The 21206-nt window shown below is 40.5% G+C and overlaps 1 protein-coding gene across 4 annotated transcripts in view; it reads right to left on the bottom strand.

Annotated features, from left to right (window-relative positions):
* Window positions 1–17054, bottom strand: part of Herc2 (HECT and RLD domain containing E3 ubiquitin protein ligase 2) — a 152250-nt gene extending 135196 nt beyond the window's left edge. For all 4 annotated transcript variants that reach the window (XM_070043051.1, XM_070043050.1, XM_070043052.1 and 1 more), the window contains exons 1-3: window positions 16968–17054; window positions 16216–16316; window positions 5366–5480 (exon numbers count right to left, since the gene is read on the bottom strand). In XM_070043051.1, coding sequence (XP_069899152.1) covers window positions 5366–5480; window positions 16216–16287 — 187 coding nt within the window. In that variant the 5' untranslated portion in view covers window positions 16288–16316; window positions 16968–17054. The remainder of the gene's footprint in view (window positions 1–5365; window positions 5481–16215; window positions 16317–16967) is intronic.
* Between the last annotated feature and the right edge of the window lie 4152 nt (window positions 17055–21206).

Genomic DNA, 21206 nt, shown 5'->3' on the forward strand with positions numbered 1-21206 from the left:
ATTGATAGAACTTCCACATCATGGTTAAGATTGTGAAAAATGTAAGATTACAGATTCCCCTTGAATGAATTATAAAATTCTACCAATCTTTTTTTATATCACCAAAGATCATGCTGTTATTCTGTAGTCTATCCACTTAAAAGCCATGTTCCAGAACTTTGTTAGCCTCAAGACATTGATGCACTATTAATGGAGTCATTAGCTAAGCTGTGGATTCTTGAGCAAGAATACAAACACACCTGCCACCAGGCACACTGATAAATACACACACACAACACACACACACACAACACACACACAACACACATACAACACACACACAACACAACACACACGCACACAACACACACACAACACACACACACACACACACACACACACACACACACGCCTTTGTCTCACTGCAACTATGATAGCAGGAGACACATCTGCCCAGGTTAAAAGAATATAGACATAAGAGCTCAACTACAATACTTCCCATCTTTTAAATCTCTTGTTTACAGATTAAATATTCATATACTGGTTAAATAAATATATATAATAGTTACATATTTAACACTTACATATCATATCTATATCTATCTCATCTTTGCCCCAAATCTTGTCTTCTACAGCAAATAGGCTAGATATGAAGGCTCACACCTATACTCCCACTTCAGCTATCCCCTCAGATCTTTAATTTTTCCCCCTTAATTTTAGCTTTTTGTAGTAGTGGAGTTAGAACTCAAGCTTCAGGCCTGCTAAGGTACATAGGCATTCATCACTTGAGCCATACCTCGACCCTCACCCCCCCGCCCCGCTTTGTTGGTTGTATTTTTTAGTTATTTTTCAAATAGGGTAGTGTTTTTTGTTTGTTTTTTTGGCTTTGACTGGTCTTGAACTAAGACTCCTCCTGTTTCTCCTTCATAGCTGGGATTACAGGCATGAGATTATAAGCGTAAAATAGTTTAGTACTGGGGCTGGTCATCAGAACAATCAAATAGGTCATTAGAGGAGGGGAATTTGCTCCTGACCTCAAGCAGGGGAGCAAGGGTAACGATTTAGTTACAAAACGTATGGTGAAGATGGAAGATGTGGGCGTGGAGGGAGGGGCATGCCCAGAGAGGACACAGACTGGGCAAGCTTCCCCACTCCCACACTCTGTGCTGTACATCTCTTCCCATCTGCCTGCTCCTGCTTGTATATTCTAAAGGTAGAATAAACAAGTGAGTCTTTTCTCTGAGTCATTTTAGCTAACTGTCAAACCTGAAGGTCATGTCCTGAAAACCTGCAAGTCTATAGGTCGGGTAGAAGTGTGAGTGGTTTGGGAAGGATGAACACTTGACATGCTCTGTAGGACGCATGCTCTCTGGGGTCTGTGCTTACTGAGAGAGTGAATGTCTGAAGCAGACTGAATTGTACACACCTAGAAAACTGGTCTAGAAAAATAACAGATGTGGTGGGTGGGGCCATTAGTTTTGATTTAGATAAAATATTATAATTAGTACCAATGGCTGAAATTAAGTCAAAATGAATGGATGGCTGAGGTTAAGTAAAAAAAAAAGTATGATAGCAGAGAAATACAAATATGAATGCAAGGCAATACTGTTAGCTTTAGACAAAAATGTCTGACCAATCATCATGAAATAAGATAGTAAGAAATACAAATAAGGAGAAACAGTGTAAAAAAAATGAGGGAAAACCTTTGCCTTCACTTACAACACCTGGAAAACTATATTAAAAATGACAAAGCTGACCATTTTTTAAAAGTATAGTAAGCCTTTTGCTACAGGGCTTCCTTTCTATGAAGGAAGGCAATGAGCCATCTCTAGAGAAGTGTCAGCCCAGCCTTGGCTGCTCAGCGTCTCCTAGTAGCTTCTGGACTCTATTTTCCCAAGATCAGAGTGATAATTCTGTCAGGACATCTTTAGACTGGAATGATCTTTAGGATAAGACTGGTTCCCACATCAGAGAATTCGTGCCTGCATGATCACAAGCAAAAAGGCCTAGAAATTAAATCAGGTAGGGTGGATGTGCATGATTTCCTCATCAGCTTGTTGTTGTGGCTGTCCTTTGAATTGTCCTCTGACTCAAGACCACAATAGGGAAAGAACCATAAAATCAAACAAATGAAGTTCTCCAGATGGCAGTGGCAGCTTGGAGACGGGTCCAGACCTCAATGTCTTGCCATGCTCTTACTCTCAAAGTGGGCCTTAACCCCCACCATGGGTCCTAACCCCCATGGTGGGCTCTGAACAAGTTCTCAGAACAGCTAAGAACGCAACCTTGCTGAAGATTTCATTGTGTCTGTTTGGATAATATTGGGACATGTCATCACTTTGCCAAAGACTTCACTCTTACCTACTCCCTTCCAACACAATACCCTAGAAACCTCGGGGTATAAGCTAACGGCCACATAAACAAGGCCAATTTCAGAGCCACAGAGGAACTGTTGATCCTGTAGGGAACAGACTCCAGAGACAAGCAAGGGATCCAACGGAGGCTGACGTCATTATTTACAGCTGACACAAGAAGGACGGAAGGTGGACTACTAAAGGTAGGCTACTAAAGCTTTCCAGAAAGCTCTCAAGACGCAAAACAGTGAAGAATCATTATGAAGGACAAAAAGTGGATGAAGAAAAAAACAACTGTGCTTGTTTTGGAATACAGTAGATACATTTTCATTATTCTGTTTTCTAATGAGTGCACAAGAAAACACTTTGCCTTTCTTTTGGTTTCTCCCAATGCAACAGACCAGGCCTGTGCAAGGGAAATAAGGTATTCCTCAAGTATACAGCATCAACACAACTTGGAAACATGTTTAAAAGGCAAATGCAAGGCTCACCACAAACTTACTGAATCAGAACTCGAGACCAGACAAAATGGCTCACACTTGTAACCCCAGCTACCTGGGAGGTGATCGGGACTATTAGTTGGAGGCTGACCCAGACAAAAAGTTGCTGAGGCCCTATCTCAACCAAGAAGTGAGGCAGGTGGAAAGGAACAAGCCTATCATCTCAGCTACTTGGGAAGCTGAGGTAAGAGGACCAAGAGATGGAGATAAGAAGATCAAAGTCTGAGGTCAGCCCAGGGCAAAAACTGCAGACTCTATCAAAATATTCCTAAAACAAAATGGGTCCAGGGCTGTGGTTCAACTGAGTTCCAGAACTGAAGCCCTGGGTTTAAACCCACATAAGAAAACATGATATGTATGAACCTATTTATTAAAAAGTATATTTTCTAATCATAAAAAGTACTTATTATGTCACATTTAAAATAGAAACTTTTTCGGGCACCAGGGGCTCACATCTGTAATCCTAACTACTCAGGAGGGTAAGATCTGAGCATCATGGTTCACAGACAGCCCAGGCATTACTTCCAATTAACAGGCAAATTAGTTGGATTGCAGGCATGGGTCAAGTGGTAGAATGTCCGCTGTGAGCTACAAAGCTAACTGAAAGCCCTGAGCAAGACTTGAGGTCAAGCCCTGGTGTGCACATATACATGCCCATGCACATGCGTGTGCATGCACACACACACAAACACATACATACACACACACAAAATAGAAACTTTTAAGTTGAAATGTCAAAAAACATTCCCTGTTGATTACTGATGTGCACAAAGAACAATTATCTTTTGTTTTCTAGCCACGTGATTTTTAAAAGAATAAAGAACAAAAAGTATCAAAGGTACTTCATAAAAAACAGCTGAGTATAAGTGGCTCACACCTATAATCCTAAGTTATTCAGGAGGCTGAGATCTGTGGATTGAAGTCAGCATCGGCAGCAAAGTCTGAGAGATTTTTGGGTTTTGGCTACAATTCTGGGCCTGGGTGCTATCCCTGAACTCCTTTTGCTCAAGGCTAGTGCTTTACCACTTAAGCCATAGCACCACTTCCAGATTTTTCTGTAATTAATTGGATAGAAGAGTCTCATAGACTTTCCTGCCTGAGCTAGCTTCGAATCAAAATCCTCAGATCTCAGCCTGAGTAGCCAGAATTATAGGCATGACACCGTGCCCAGAGGAGAGACTTTTATCTCCAATTATCTACCAAACACTGGATGTGGAGCTGTGCCTCAAGTTGTAAAGCAAAAACTTGAGCAAAAAAGCTGGATAGGGCCCAGGCCTTGAGTTCAAGTCTGAGTGCCAGCATTAAATAAATAAATATATAAATAAATGAATATGCATACTTCTGAATACAGGGAATGGATGCAGAAAGCTGTGGAGCCCTGTAATAAACAAATGGAGCCCCACAGTATTTGGGGAGGGTTTCACAATCACTAACTATATTCATCTCTGTTTTTCTGTATTTATATGGAAATTGTACCAAAAGAAACAGGAGTTCACTTTGCTAGACATTGTCACCAAAGAGATACATTAATACTGTCTCTTGTGTATTGTTTTCTTTTTTTGTGCCAGTCCTGGGGTTTGAACTCAGGGCCTGGGCTCTGTACTTGAGCTCTTCTGCTCAAGGCTAGCACCTGAGCCACAGCTCCACTTCTGGCTCTCTTGGTAGTTAAATGGAGATAAAAGTCTCACAGACTTTCCAGCCCAGGCTGGCTTCAATCAAAGATTACAGGCATGAGCCACTGGTGCCTAGCACCCAGCACCCCCCAGCCTTTCATGTATTTTCAAATATCTAGGATTCCAATTATTCTACAAAGGGGAAAAAGTAATAGTTTTCTCTTGAAGGCTTTGAGGTAGTAAGACCAACAAACAGTAGTGGAATTCAACTGAGGCTTTCTGGATTCAACAAGTTTGGAGTTGAGTACAAGCATCCATTACTTTTGAAAGTCTTAATGATGACTCTGTCCACAGTCAAGGTTAAGAACAAATGTACACGAGTCTCTTTCCTTTCCTAACCACAAACTAAACAGGATTGTTTACTGGCATTTTACTGCAAAAGGAGAGTTATACAAGAAAAATTTTAGGAATAATATTACAATAATCAATATTGAGCATATGTCTGTAATTCCAACACTTGAGAGGTAGAGAGACAAAGATCATCAGTTCAAGGTCAGGATGGGCTATATAGTGAATTCCAAGCCAGCCTGAGCTATATAAAAAGACTATGTGTCAAAAAAAAAATTAGGCAAAACAACTTAAAGGAGGAAAGTTTTAGCAACTTCCAAACTGTACAACAGATAGGAAATAAGACCACACAAATGCAAGGGGCTGATTTTGCAATGAAAATGCCATCAGTGCACATAAACAATGAAATCTGGGCAGCTTGGAATATTAATTAACATCTTAGATAATCATCACTAAACAAAATATGAAACTTCAGAGAAGTGTGCTACTCAAATGTCCTTTTTCTATAGCACATCACGGAATTTCTATGATGGATCTTTACAAAAAAAAAAAAATAGTTAAAAATGCTTACCTTTTCTAGGAGGGAGCTCTCCGTTTTGGGCTAACTCTGTCCCAGTATACACAATTTCTCCATCTTTAACCATTTCATTCCACAGGCCACAGAGCCCATCTCTTGTGAATGCAAGCTGGTAACGACAAACAGATAAACACATCTGAACTCTCAAAGGAAGACATGGGGGAAATTCCCGCTTCCCTTTGTTTTATTCAATTATTCAGTAATTAATTCATCCAACAATTCATTCAAAAATAAATAACATTCAATGAAGGTCATCTAACACAGTGAGGTGAAAAGGGTAAAGTGAGTAACAATGTATATACTACAACTGGGGTGGGAAGGGAACGGAGAGGGAGGAGGGATGGAAGGACACAGTTTACTAAGCTAAACTCTACCACTTGAACCATTCCTCCAGGCCTTTTTTTGCTGGTTATTTGGAGATGTGAGTATAGCAAAATTTTCTGCCCAGCCAGCCTAGTATTTGTCATCTTCCAGATTTCAGCTTCCTGAATAGCACCAGATATGAGCTCTCCCTTCTGTCTTCTAAGATTCCACGTGACATAATACTTCCACAATACTTGTTTTTCTGGCTTACTTTCCATTATAACGAGTTCTACTTATACTCATTTTCATGTCACTGACGTGACTGAGTTCTTCAAGGCTAATACTATATGTGTGTATATATAATATAGTTATATATAATCAAGACCACATTCACACACTTTTTTCCATTCATCTAGTGATGGGCATGAATCAGAGCCGATGACTAGGCTTTTGTGAATAGTACAATGAGAAACATGAGTGTGCAGTAACTATTGAATGCTGCCTTTGGCTCCTGCAGACACATGCCTAGCATTAGTATATCTGCATCATATGGTAGTTTTTATTTTTGTATCTTTAGAGTTTTGTAGAACCTCCACACAGCTTCCCATAGTGGTGGACTAATCTGTATTCTCACCCAAGTGTATAGGGCTCCCTTTCCCCTCACATTCTTTTTTCTTTCCCAGTAGTCATTCTGACCAAAGTGGGTAAATCTCAATGCATTCTTTTTGTTTTGAAAGGCAACTTCAGCAGCACCCCCAATCTCTTTGATTTACTTTATCTTTCAGACTGGGCTCACTATCTGAAAGGATAGTGCCAGGAATCAGTCTTGGTCTATGAGTCTTCTACCATCACCTTCCAAGTAGTTGAGATTACAGGCATGAACCACCATGTCCAGCTTATTTGTAAAGTTAAAAAAAAAAAAATCTTTTTAACTTTTTGCAAAGGCTAGCCTCCAACTATAATCCTCATGCTTTCTACCTCCCAAGAAACTGAGAGGCGATATCATGCTCAACTCAAATCTAGTTTGGGTTTTTTTGTTTTTGTTTTGCTTTGTGTCCATCCTGAACTCAGAGTGTGGGTGCTGTCCCAGAGCTTTTCTTCTCTAGGCTGGCACTCTATCACTTGAGCCTAAGCTCTACTTCTAGCTTTTTGGAGGTTAACTGGACATAAGAGTCTCACAGACGTTCCTACCTAGGTTGGCTTCAAACTGTGATGCTCAGATCTGAGCCTTCTGAGTACCTAGGATTACAAGCATGTGTCCAACTCAATTCATATTTGATCTGCATTTCCCTGATAGCTACAGATGACACTTTTTAGCATAGTTATTGGCCATTTTTATTTCTTCATTTGAAAAGTATCTGTTCCATTTATTTGTCCATTTGTTTATTAGATTATTGATTTTCTTGGTGTTAAACGTTTTCAGTGTTTACAAATTCTGAATATTAATACTGTGTCAGATCATTACTGGCAAAGCGTTTCTCCTACTAAGTAGTACACCATTGTCTCCTCTGTGGTGCAGGGACTATTTCTATTAAGATTCAAGTAGAAAAACTACTTGTCTCTGCCTTCATCTTGAAGGGTTTTTCCATGTTGTCTTAGAGTAGTTTCAAAGTCTCAGGAGTTTAACACAAAGTATGCGATCCATTTTCAAGTTATTCTTATACAGGATCAGAGATAATGATTTAGTTCCAGTTATCTGAATGTGGGTATCTAGTTTTCCTAGCATTACTTATAAACTGAGATGATCTTTTCTTTAATTTATGCCTTCAAAATAGGACTTTCTCACCTTTATGGAAAAATAGACAGCTATGGATGCATGCATTTACCTCTGGATGTTCTATTCCACTCCATTGGTCTACATGTCTGTTGCTTTTACAAGTACCATCCTGTTTTTATTACTATGGTTCTGGGATATAATTTGAAGTAGGGTAACTGCTATACTCCCAGACCCCTGGTATTGCCTTTGGTGTGTGCAAGATTGCTTTGGCTATTTGCTATTCACTATGCCAATTTTTATGTAAGAAAAAAAGAAAAGTGAATACCAGTGACTATCTGTAGAATGACACTGAGGGGATATAGAAGAAAGCAAGATTGTGAATCTCAGTTGTAAAACATATTAACACTTTCTGTCATCAGAAAATGACAATTATATCATAAAAAAAGCAAACCTAGCTGGGCACCATGGCTCATGTTTGTAATCCTAGTTACTTAGGAGGCTGAGATATAAGGATTGAGGTTTGAAATCAACCCAGTCAGGAAAGTCAGTCAGACTCCTGTCTCCAATTAAACACCAAAGGCCAAAGAGAAGCTGTGGCTCAAGTGATAGGGTGCTAGTCTTGAGCAAAGAAAGTTTAGGGAGAGTGCCCAGCCCCCAGTTCAAGTCCGAGTACCAACACACACTCAAAAAAAGCAAAGCTACAAGAAGTCAACAAGCACATTAACCTCTGTTTATAAAAAAGAAACAACTCTTAAACTACACATTAGGAAAAGAAATTATAAGGGGGGGGGAAATCTTAATATGTATTCATTGGTCTTGTTGATGCTAATCCTAAAACTGAGGTCTGAGCATAACTCAATGACATTCTATGACCTGACCCTTTAAGCACTTGTGAAGTCTAAATTTTTTTTTTCTTCCATTTCTGGGACTTAAACTCTGGGCTTGGGTGCTGTCTCTGAGTTCCTTTTTGCTCAGGACTAGTAGTCTACCACTAAAGCTATACATAGCTCCATTTCCAGTTTTTGGTAGTTAGTTGGAGATAAGTATCCTGCCCTGACTACCTTCAAACATCAATCTTCAGATCTCAGCCTCCTGAGCAGCTAGGATTACAGGCATGAGCCACCGGCACCTGGCTGTGGAGTCTAACTTTTACCCATGTTTAATGCATTCTCAGTCCTATTGACAGCAGTTCAGTTGCTCAAACATCTTTCTCTACTCGATTTGTCAGACAGGTAACAAACAATATCTCCTGAGTTATTACTCATGATGAGTTTTTTTCCCCCTGAAAAGTCACTTTGGTTGGAACACAAATTCCTTAACTATGATTTTTCTTTTCTTGGATGCATGAAGTATGTTATTCAGTTTTCTTCCGCATAAATAAAGTATTGTTGTCAATATCTGATGCAAAACTCATTTCCTTCCCCTTGTAACTATTATTAGAGGGTTTTCCGAACACCAAAAGCTACAAGTTACTTCTCTGGAAAAGATCAACAAGATTGATTAAACTCTGACAAGGCTGGTACAAACCAAAGAGAAGAAAAGAACAGCCAAAAATCACTAAAAAAAAAAAAAAAAGTGAATGATGCTGTCCATCCATCTTGCAGGAATAAAAGTCATCTCAAGAAATCATTTCATACTATCTTATCCTAATTAATTTGAAAATGTGAAGGTATTTTGTCAAATCGGGATGTTTGAACTGAGCTTCGAAAAAAATTATAGCACAAATGGCAAAACATGGAAGGTACTAAACTCTAGCAGAAAGCAGCTGGCCTTCTCCTCTGAGAACTCCAAGTATGTTATACAGGCTTACACAAGTAACTCATCCTTAGCCACTATGTGGATGCGTTATCTATCATTCTTGTCCTCCACTAAATCAGACATTTTTTTTTTTCCCCCTGGGCACAGTGGCTCAGGTCTGTAATCCCAGCCACTCAAAAGGCAAAAATCAAGAGGATCACAGTCTAAGGCCAAAGTAGGCCAAAAAGTTAGTAAGACCATATCTTAACCAGTAAGCTTGGCGAGGAGGTACATGCTGTGGTCTCAGCAAGTCAGGAGGTAGAGGCAGAAGGACTATGGTTGGAGGGCAGCCCAAATAAAAATATGGACCCTTTTCAAAACACAAACAAAGCAAAAAGGGCTGAGGGCACAGCTCAAATGGTAGAACACCTATCTAGCCAACACTGTTCCTTTTTATTGTGGCAGTACCAATGTGTGACAGTACCAGGACTTAAACTCGGAGTCTCATGATATCACTTAGTTTACTTGCTCAAAACAGGCACTCTATCATTTGAAAACCTCTAGTACAGCATTTTTTTGCTGGTTAATTGGAGATGAAATCTCAAAAACTTTTTCTCCGGGGCTGACTTCAAACCACTGTCCTCTAGGTCTCAGCTTCCGGAGTAGTTAGGAAGACAGGTTATGACCCAGTGCCCAGAGGGACTGGGGACTGAACTCAAAAGCTCACACTTACTAGGCATGTGCTCTACCACTGAATCTTGCCTCCAGCCCTTTTTGCTTACTCAGCTTTTGGATGGGATCTAGCATTATGGACCATAATCCTCCTAGTTTTATGTTTTCTACCTTAACTGGGGTGGCACTCAGTTTCATCTGATGAGATGGGGAGTCTTGCCTGGACTTGCCTGGAACCATAATCCTCCCAATTACAGCCTCCTGTGTAGCTAAGATGACAGGCACATGCCACTGTGCCCAGCTACTGGTTGAAAAGAGGGTCTCCAGTATACACCCAGACAGGCCTTGAATAACAATCTTCTCAGTCTGCTAAGTAGATACAGATTACAGGTATGATCCACCAGTACTTGTCTGAAATTATTTTATAATCTGTGCGCGCGCGTGTGTGTGTGTGTGTGTGTGTGTGTGTGTGTGTGTGTGTGTGTGTGTGTGTGTGTGTGTGTGTGTGTGTGTGTGTGTGTGTGTGTGTGTGTGTGTGTGTGTGTGTGTGTGTGTGTGTTAAATTTCTGATAAAATTATGATGGTCAAACATGCCTGGCCATGCTAACATGAAATGATAGCTATGACCATTAAAATTAAAATTATACCAAAACATGTTTTTAAGAAGGGAAAACTACTGGCTCTCAGTTTAAGAAATGAAAATTAGGTATATGAATACATACTCAAGAACACTGAAATTCCCTGGTAGGGGGAGCAGGGGAGTAGGAGTTAAAGTCTAACCCAGGCAAAGTTAGCAAGACTCCTTCTTTAATCAACAAGCAAGTGTGGTGGTATATGCCTATGTTGGATTCCAATACATAGGAGGACATCAGTAAGAAAATGGAGGTCCAAGGCCAGCTGTAGGCAAAAATACAAGATCCTACCTAAAATATTTAAAGCAAAAAAGGACTCAAGGTATGGCTCAGAAAAAAACTAACTTAAAACTAATTGAAGTACAAAGATAGAAATTATAAAGAGGAAACAGGGTATATAGAAAGATTATCTGCACATCAGAGAGGACTATTAAATTATAATATTGTAAACGAACAGCTGAAAAGTACTAATTCTCAATTGGAAAACTTCATCTTTTAGGGAGCAGAATACTGGTCTTTGAACTCAGAGCCTCAAGCTTGCTAAACAGGTACTCTACCTCTTGAACCTCTATGCCACTTCCTTTTAGTGTTGGGTTTTTCTTCATTGTTGTTGTTCTTGTTTTGGTCAGTGATAGGGCTTGAACTCTGGGCCTGGGCACTGTCCCTCAGCTCTTAGCTCAATGTGAGGGCTCTACCACTTGAACTGTACCACCACTTCCAGTTTTCTGGTGGTTGATTGGACATAAGAGTCTCACAGACCTTCCTGCCTGGCTTTGAACTGTGATCCTCAGATCTCAGCCTCCTGAGAAGCTAGGATTACAGGCATGAGCCACCAGTGCCTGGCTAGTGTTGGTTATTTTTTAAGATAGGATCTGGCTTTACACCCAGGCCAGCCTGGACTACCAGCCTCCTATTTGTGCATCCTTTTGATGCTAGGATGACAGGCGTGAACCACTGGACCCTGACAGCACACTTCTCATGCAGTTTGGAGTGACAAAGAATGTGCCACTGTGCTCAGCCATTGGCTGAAATGAAATCTCATGAACATTTTGTCTAGGCTGGCCTAGAACCTTGATTCCCCCATCTCTGCCTCTCAACTCTCAAGTACCTAGGATTACAGGTTTGAACCAACATGTCTAGCTGGGAAGCATCAATATTTTACCATCACTTCAATTATGGTATTCTAATGAACCTCATGATGAAAGTTACACAAAGCTATCAATTCCTCTTACTTCCCTTGCTGCCTCTTGCTGCAAAGTCTGGTGCTGAAAAATGGCTGTAGCTGAAGAGATATAATTACTGAGCAAGCACAGTAAAGGTTTCTGTCTTTGGGTTTGCTTCTTAAACTGAAACAGGAGAGTCAAGTTTCATCTGAAGATATTTTTAATATCAGTACAGGGACATCCAAATTAATAATGCCCTGAACTAACCTGACAAAGTGTTATACATAGTAATTCTGAACGTTTAATCATGGAATTTTACAAACAAAAAAAAAATTCTACTGAGGGAACTACACTTGCATATAAGAATAGCACATTTTAGAATCTAGTCTTAAATTCAAATTTATCACATTCTTTTATTTCAACATTATCCAGTCCACTGATTAGTCAAAACTCAAGAGAATTTACCAAATGCTCATGCTTATACCTTTTGAATCTACTTGTATTTGTAAGCCTAAGGAGCAATATTTTTACTCGAGTTTAATTTTAAAAGCTTACTTTTCATGCTTAATCATTTTAAATTGATAATTAAGAAAAGACAAATAAATGGATCTCAAAGTTTAACTACCGATGTACTTAAGGACTTTATAGGGACCTTGAAGGTATTATGCTGAGCAGACAAAGCTAATCTCACAAGGTCATCAACCACAGGATCAACCTTCTCACAGTAGCAAACACGGAGAGATGGAGACCACATCAGTATTGTCAGGGTTATAGACTGCTGTACGGGGGGGGGGGGGGGGGGGGGGAGGGAGAGAGAGAGAGAGAGAGAGAGAATATGAATGTGTGTGTGGCTGAAGAGGGGAAACACCAGGGAGATCATTTTGGTGATGAAAGTTTTGTAACTCTTGGTGGGGGTGTGATAAGAATAGACACGTGTGGCAGAATGGCACAGCATTGTGTACACAAGTTTGTACTGAGATCAACAGACTTGTTTTTCTATTCTGTTGAAGTTAAACACAATGTCACCATTCTGGGGTCTGGTCAAAGAGTACACCAAGAACTTTCTACTTTCTTTGCCAACTTCCTGTGTGTCTATTATTTCAAAATAAAATGTTAAAAATATTGCTTTGTGCCTATCTGATTTCATAGGCCACATCAAAGAACCTGAAAATAGAAACTGTAAGAAATTCATCTGAGCTTAGCTTATGCAAGAAAGATCAGGGTAACTTCCATTTTGGACCCATGCTTAAAGACACACCCTTCTGCTTGCCTCAAAAGAGCGGTGAATAAATGAGTTTTAAGAATAAAACGATTTTAAGGCATCATACACCTTTTTAAAAAATAGTTCTTCTTCTTTAATTGAACTTTTGGATCCACTGTAAATTAAGAAAACAGCAACAACAACTATCAACCACATCAGATGGGGGTTTTGCTGTATGAATAAAAATAGGGAGGTGGCTAACAACTCTTAGTTCTGTATTATTACGTTTAAAATAGTGAAGGAAAATATTCTAATCCACATAAAAATTGGGAAAAAAAGTGTTGAGAATTAAGAGATTGTGTGTACTATGAAGCAGAGATGCTTAGAATACAAAAGGCACCTCATTAGAACTTAGTTGCAGGACCCTAGACTTAATAATCTATTTTAACATCTATTATTAGGAAGTCAAGATCTATGTTTATAAAACACACTCACCAGAACTTTTACACCAAAAAATTGGTCCTTCCTAAATGTTACTGAAAATTCCAAGGGCATTTTAAATAAAAATAGCTTTGTAGAGAATAGGTCTGCTAAATCCTATGAAACATCTAAATATACATGTAGAATACCTTTATATATGTTCTACATGTATATATGTATAGGTGTATATATACACATATAGAACATAAAAAACATATAAATATATACACATACATATATGCATATACACATATGCACAGACACATATAGGTATCATTCTACACATATATACATTTGTCACACATTATTCATATATCAGGTATCAATTCTGTTTCCAATACAAAACTCCAGGAAACCTAACCTAATAAGATAAGAGGAAAATCTGTCAACACAAGGCTAGCTGCTGTCATGACGTCTGCGAAGACCCAAAGACTAAAACTAAGTTTAACTCTGTAGGATGAAACAACACTCATTTCACATATTCAAAAAGCAATGTTGGAGAAACTATATAAAATAATTTTTTTTCTCATGCTAAATAACTGTAATTACCTATAACACATTTTCCTCTGGTGTACTAACTATTCACAATCTGTTTCTTCAGCATTTGGAAGACTTCTGAATAATAACTAAAATGTCTAAGGACCAAATATTGGTATCACAAATAAATCAAAAAATTAAAAAAGCAAGGACTCTATGATGTTTCATCAGAGATAGTAAGTTAATGATTGAACTGTTTTTAGATCAAGATATTAGAAGTGCTATTAACAGTTATTCATAATTGAATACTAAGGAAAAAACCTTCAACAAACAAGTTTATCAACATATATAAACATCAATATAAAAATTAATCAAGCCAGAACCAGGTAGCTCAACTATTATCCTAGCGAAACTATACCCCCCCCCACACACACACACAAACACATAGGATCAGGGTTCAAGCCATCCCAGACAGGACTTATCTCCAATTAGCCCTCAAAAAGCCAAAAGTGGAACTGTGGCTCAAGTGGTGGAATGCTAGCCTTTAGCAAAAAAAAGCTCAAAGTGTCCAGGCCTTTAATTCAAGTCCCAGGACCAACATAACAACAAAAAATTCCAAGAAAGAATTTGCTTGCATCTCATAATTTCAGAAATAAAGAATTACTCATTTCTTACTTGCTTAAAAAAGACAAAAACAGACAGTGACAGATAAACAACACAGTTATAAACACTTGGCTGTTATAACTACTGGCACTTAACACCTGTTTTAAAAAGCAAAATATAATTGGGAGATGGTAATAGCATCTCACCATAACTAGCTATGATCAACTATTCTACAAATTCTTGATGAACTATGTAAGACCATTATAAAAAGTAGATTACCTGACAAATATTTAAAAACATATAGCCTACAAAATATTTCAGATGCTTCTTTTCCCTAGTAATATGGAGTTCCAAAAGAAGTTTTTCAAGGCCCTTCAAATAGGAAACTAGCTTAGGGACAAAGGAGTCATACAGAAAAACAACTCCTTTTTATTAGATCATTTCCTGATGAGCTTGCAATTATCTTACAAAACATTTGAGTCTAAAGCCAACATTATGTTTCTTCATGTTCCCAATGTGAAAATCTGAGCAATTCTCTTACTACATCTGTCATAAATATAAGCCAGGCCCATGTCTGTAATCCTACTCAGGAGGCTGAGACTGAGGATCAAAGTTTGAAGCCAGCCAGGGCAGGAAAGCAGTTTCTGCAAATGTTATATTCAATTAATCAGCAAAAAGCTGAAAGAGTAAAGGTGTGGCTCCAGTGGTAGAGCACCAGCCTTAAGTGAAAAAGCTAGGTGACAATGTTCAGGCCCGAAATTCAAGCCCTAGCACAGGCACAAAATATTGATAGATTAGAGACAGATAGAGATCATCTACAACAGTTCAACTGAGCTAACTCATCTCTCCAGAAGCATAAACACAAGATCCCATAAATAAGCTACTACATGGCACTTTCATGGTTAGCAGATCATCTCAAAAACTATCAGTAAGGCCGGGCGCTGGTGGTTCACGCCTGTAATCCTAGCTACTCAGGAGGCTGAGATGTGAGGATCACAGTTCAAAGCCAGCCCAGGCAGGAAAGTCTGTGAGATTCTTATCTCCAATAAACCAGAAAGTGGTGCTGTGGCTCAAGCGGTAGAGCACTCGCCTTGAGCTGAAAAGCACAGGGACAGCGCCCAAGCCCAGAGTTCAGGCCCCACGACCTACCAAAAAAAAAAAAAAAAAAAACTATCAGTAAGACAAGGCTGGAGGTGTGGCTCAAATGGTATAATATCTACCTAGCAATCTCAGCAACCTCAAGACCCAGAGTTCAAACCACAGTACTGAAAAAGAACAGAAAAGTAAACAAGAAACAGACAACAGTTACTAAGTCACCTTTATGAGGGATTCACATTTATCATAGAAAAGAGGAAACATTTTGCATAACTAGATTGCAAGTTTCTTATATTTAAAAGTAACCTAGAATGCAAGGCAATCTACAAAAAGAGAGCTATCATTACTAGTACATTTGACTTTCCAAGCAATAAACCTGCTGGGCTCTTGAGTGTAATTCTAGTTATTTAGGAGGCTGAGATCTGAGAATTGCAGTTCAAAGCCAGCCCAGGAAGGAGTCCTTGAGACTCTTATATCCAATAAACTACAAAAAAAAAAAAAAAATACAAGCAAAGAAACAAACAAGCTAGAAGTGATACATAGGCTCAAGTAGTAGAACACTAGCCTTGAGCCATAAAGCTCAAGGACAGCTCCCAGGTCCTGAGTTCAAATCCCAAGACCAGGACACCCTTCCCCAAAGAAAAGCAAAAGAAAACTGTTTCTCTCATATGGCAAAATCAAATTGGCATGTCCTTATATATCTCGGGGTGAAAATGGAGGTCGGAATACACAAAGGAAAAAAAAAAAAAAAAAGCAAAGCCCACCTGTATATCTGTTTTCAACCATTTGGAGTCAAGTCGAGCCTGGGCAGCCAGACAAAACGACTCAGAGGGCATCTTCGTTCAGCTTCCTTTTAGTGAAGGGCCTGCAAATAAAACAAAAATGTTAAAAATCTAAAGCTTAAAAAAATTGTTTTTTCACAGCCCCTCCTGCACGGTTTAATGCAGCAGAGAGAGACAGAAGGGGGGGGGGACTGGGGGAGGGGGATGAGAAAAGAGCAGAATAGAGGAAAAGATGAGAGCGAGCAAAAGGAAGAGGAGAAAAGGGAAAAGCCACCTCAAGAGATGAACATTCGCCCGGTTTTTGCAAACACAACGATGCGCCCTAGCGACTGGACGGTCCCCAGAGACCAAAGCAGAATGTCACCCCCCCTTCTCTGACATCCTCCAAGGTAAATCCACACACACGACAGGAAGCCAGCCGCCCACCGCTTCAACCACAAATGACACCAGCATGCACCTGCCGATCGGGCACACAGATCGCTGCGCGGGGCGGGAAACAAACCCCTCACCTATCCCCACTCCCCTCCCCCAAAAAACAGTCACATCTGCAGAGATGCCCCCCCAGCACTTAGCAATGGGAAAGAGAAGCGAGACGCCGCCTCGGGCGGGCCGCGCAGGCCCCGGGCCGGCCGCCGCGCCAACGCCCACCGCCCCCCGCTCCGCAGCCCCCCAGCTCCGGGCCCGCACCCCCACCTCCTCCCCGCCCGCAGCCCCGGTCCCCGAGGCTCCAGCACCTGACGCGCAGCGGCCCTGCAGCCTCGCGCCGCCAGCGTGCGGGAACAGACTCCAGCCGCTGCCGGCTCCAGCCGCCGCCAGCGATCCCGGTGCCTCTCGCGGGCCGTAGAGGCTGGCTGACTGGGAGGGTGGGGAGTGGAGGGGGGGGAAACTGATGTCCTGCCAATCACAGCGAGGCTGCTCCGCAAGCCCAGCCAATAGGAAACAGAATCCCTTCGTCGCTCCTCCCCATTCTTCTGCTTCCTTCAAAACCTCTCATCTTCCTTTCTGGGGCTCACCCGCTGTGTCCAGGCACCAATCGGAGGCGCGGGAAGGCGGGATTTCCGCCCACGCACGCACGCACGTAAACTAGCCGAACTGGCGGGGTGGCAGAGCGCCCTTCCAAGCTCTCCGGGGTGTGTGGCCGGGCTGGTTGGCGGCAAGACTGACATCTCCGGGGATGACACCCCGCCGGACCACTAAGCGAGTGGCCATTTGTGTGTGTGTCCGCTGGAACTCTGGGCCTGGGTGGTGTCCCTTAGCTTTTCCCTTCCAGCCCGGCGCGCTACCACTTGAGCCACAGCTCCGCTTCCGGCTTCGCGGTGTTTCATAGGAATTCAGACTTCCGGGACTTCCTCCGCTCTGGCTGGTTTCGAACGATCATCCTCAGTTCTCAGCCTCCTGAATAGCTACGATTACCGGCCAAGTCTGTTTTTACGGATCCTGATGGAATTAAAACTATAAATCCACCAGAAGATAACCTCCAGACACCCGCGAGAGAAACGCTACACATCTGAATAATCCATTGGTTAAGGAAAAATAAAGGGTGGACGAAATAGTTTGAATTAGGTTAACTGAGGTGTAACTCAGGGTAGAAGCCTAGAGTTCAGTGTTTTGTAATTGCAACCGTAGGGGATTAAGTGTGGGGAGGAAAAGAAGGCGGGCAATTTTGAAATACATCTGTGAATTCATTAATGGCTGTTAGTTAATAGGGAGAGAGTGGAGAAAGAGGAATGGCAGTAACCCAGGGGATCTATCAAATTAAAATGTTTTGCATGCATATGTAAAACACGGGTGAAACCCCTTTGATCGTGTGGGAATGACTGGAAATGTAAAATGGGTCTAGTCTGTGAGGTTGGAAATGGGGTGAGAGGAGAGGGCAAGGGAGGGTTAATGAAGTCAAAGTCGTTGATGTAGGCCTGAGACAATGACACAAGCTTACTGATATGGGGATAGGGAAGTATGACAGGGGCCAGTCTCATCAAAACACATTGCATAGATGAACGTATGGAAATGGAACCGGTTTATATAACTAATCGGGGCTGATTTTAAAAAGAACTTAGGTCCAGTCTTCAGCACTACTTAAAAAGTTAAAATACAAGCTGGGTGCCAGTGGCTCATGCCTGTAATCCTAGGTACTCAGGAGGCTGAGATTTGAGGATCATGGTTCAAAGCCAGACCCAGCAGGAAAGTCTGTGAGACTCATGTCCAATAAACCACTGAAAAACTGGAAATGGCGCTGTGGCTCAAGTGATAGAGCGCTAGCCTTGAGCTGAAGAGGTTAGGGACAGTACCCAGGCCCACAGTTCAAGCCCCACAAGCTATCAAAAAAACAATATCAAATTTCTAGAAAGAATACAATTTACAATATTAGGTGTAGAGGAAGAAAGGAAGCAAAAAAGGAAGTGAGAAACATGAGAGAGTGCTTAGGAAGAGGAAAACTATAGAGAGGTGACCGATCAAGATGCTCTCTACATGTATATTAAATTGTAATCTTTTTGTACATTAAGTTGTTAAATTGTAACAGCTTTGTACAACTATGTGAAGATTTAAGAAGAAAAAAGTTCTAGATAAATTGTGGGGGAGGAATGCACAGGCTTGAGTACTTGCCTGAACTCAGGGCCTCATATTCTCTCTTAGCTTTTCAGTCTCAAGGTTGGCACTCTTTCACTTGAGCCACTTCTAGTTTTCTGCTGGTTAATTGGAGATAAGAGTCACATGGATTTTCCTGCTTGGGATGACTTCTGACCTTGGTCCTCCAATCTCAGACTCCTGAGTTGCTAGGGTAACAAGCATGAGTCACCAGCTCCTGGCTTTAACTGAGGAAACTTTAGCTTTTAGAACATAAATATTCCTGCTGTTTGCAGAGCAATGAAGCTGAGGCTTATTTCTGTTTAGGCTTGCAATGAAGTTATGATCAGAACAATATTACCAAAGGAACGTCAGTCTAACTCAATTGAGTCAATAAGAACAAAACATGAAAGCCAAAGTTTCAATTTTTAATCTAGCACCTTGACTTACTTTTCTGAAAAGCATACATGAGAATGAATATTCTGTTAAATGATACTTGTGGGACATTTTTTTCTCATGCTTTTTATTTAGTGCCTCTTGAGTGTATTTCTCCTTACAAAGTCACCTAAAATATATATTTTTTTTAATTTAGGAAGCTATTTTATCCATCTCTACTATCTTCCTACGGCACCATATGCTGGAATACATGTAACAGAAAACAAAACATCACTGGTGATAGTGGCTCAGTCCTATAATTCTAGTTACTTGAGAGGCTGAGATCATGGCAAAATGTCAGCCCAGGCAAAAAAATGTTTTCAAGTCTCCATTTCAGCCAATGACTAGACACAGGAATGGACACCTGCTTTGCCAACTATGGAAAGCTATTACACAAGCAAAATGGTTGGTACAGGGCCCTTCACTTGACATCCCCAGCTGCAATGGAAAACTGGAGAAAATATTAATAGAATATTAATTGAGCCAATTGTTAATGATTAATAATGTATTAATTGAGTTGATTAATAACTCATTATTAATTGAAATAGTCTCATTTTATACCCAAGCATATTTCAAAAATCCCAATGCATAAAAGGAGCTGGAGGCCTGGATCAATTGGTAGACTGCCTGCCTACCAAGCACTAGGCCCTGAGTTTAATCTTTAGTGCAGCCAAATAATAATAATAAAAATAACATTATTATTATTAAAAAATAGTTCCCTACCCAGAGGAGCTCTCTACAGTGTGGAACAGACAACAGATTTCATTATGTGAATAAGCACTAAATGAGATTGTGACATGAATTATAGGCATTCCACCCAGAGATTGGGAACATTGAAGGAAGTGTCTCCCCTGCAATATGGCAAAGTAGACATGGTCATCACACACGGGTTTTCAAGATAAACATTAACAAGTCCTCAAGTAAGAGCATTTGATAGCACTTTGTTTACAGTCTGAGATTTACCTGATAATTGGCTGGCCATTTAGTTTTGCTGCCTGGCTTCATGCAAAGGAAAAATGTATTGGTCCTCTCTTTGAGATAGGAAAGAGTGTCTCAGTGAATCTCCATGAACCCAAGCCCTGGTCAGCCCTCAGGATAGGAGCACAAAGTCAGTGCCAGTTTCATTTCAAGTAGATAGATCTTTTTGCTTAAAAGAACAATCATTGCTGGGCACTGGTGGCTCACATCTGCTAAAAGCAGAGAGCTGAGGATCTCAAAGCAAGCCAGGGCAGAAAAGTCTGTGAGACTCTTATCTCCAATTAAGCACCAAGAAAGCTGGAAGTGGAGCTGTGGCTTAAGTAGTAGAGTACTAGTTGTGAGCAAAAGTACTCAGTGTCAGTACCCAGACCTTGAGTTCAAGGCCCAGTATTGGTATCAATAAATAAATTAAATTAAAAATCATGAACTGTTGAGAAGAAGAGGCTTTAGTTTTAAAAGTTTATGTACAACATAAAGGGACACAAATAGATTTTTCCATGACCAGTTTTCTAAAGTAAATCTTGTGAAAGAAAAGAATAAAGGGGAAACTTTTCCTTTGTACTAGGAAAAATGATTTTTTCTTTTAAAAAAATTCTGTATTTATACTTACAAAAGGCAATTGGTGCCTGGCACTGGTGGATCATGCCTGTAATCCTAGCTATTCAGGAGGCTAAGATCTGAGGATCACTGTTAGAAGTTAGCCTGGAAAGAAAAGTCCCCATGAGACTTATCTCCATTTAACCACTCAAAAACCAGAAGTGGTTCTGTGACTCGAGTGATAGAACAATAGCCTTGAGCACAAAGAGGTTCAGGGACAACTCCCAGGCTCTGAGTTCAAGCCCCACAACTGCCAAAAAAAAAAAAAAAAAAAAGGTGGTTTATCTCTACTCAGGTTAGCTAGATTAAACCTTTCTGCTGAGGGGACAGAATATCAGGCCACAATCCTCTGGGGAAAGAGGACTTTCACTTCCTAAGGAAACAATCCTGAAGCAATT

This window comes from Dipodomys merriami, unplaced genomic scaffold (assembly GCF_024711535.1).
Source record: "Dipodomys merriami isolate MVZ:Mamm:240054 unplaced genomic scaffold, mDipMer1.0.p SCAF_33, whole genome shotgun sequence".
In the NCBI taxonomy this organism is placed as follows: Eukaryota; Metazoa; Chordata; class Mammalia; order Rodentia; family Heteromyidae; genus Dipodomys; species Dipodomys merriami.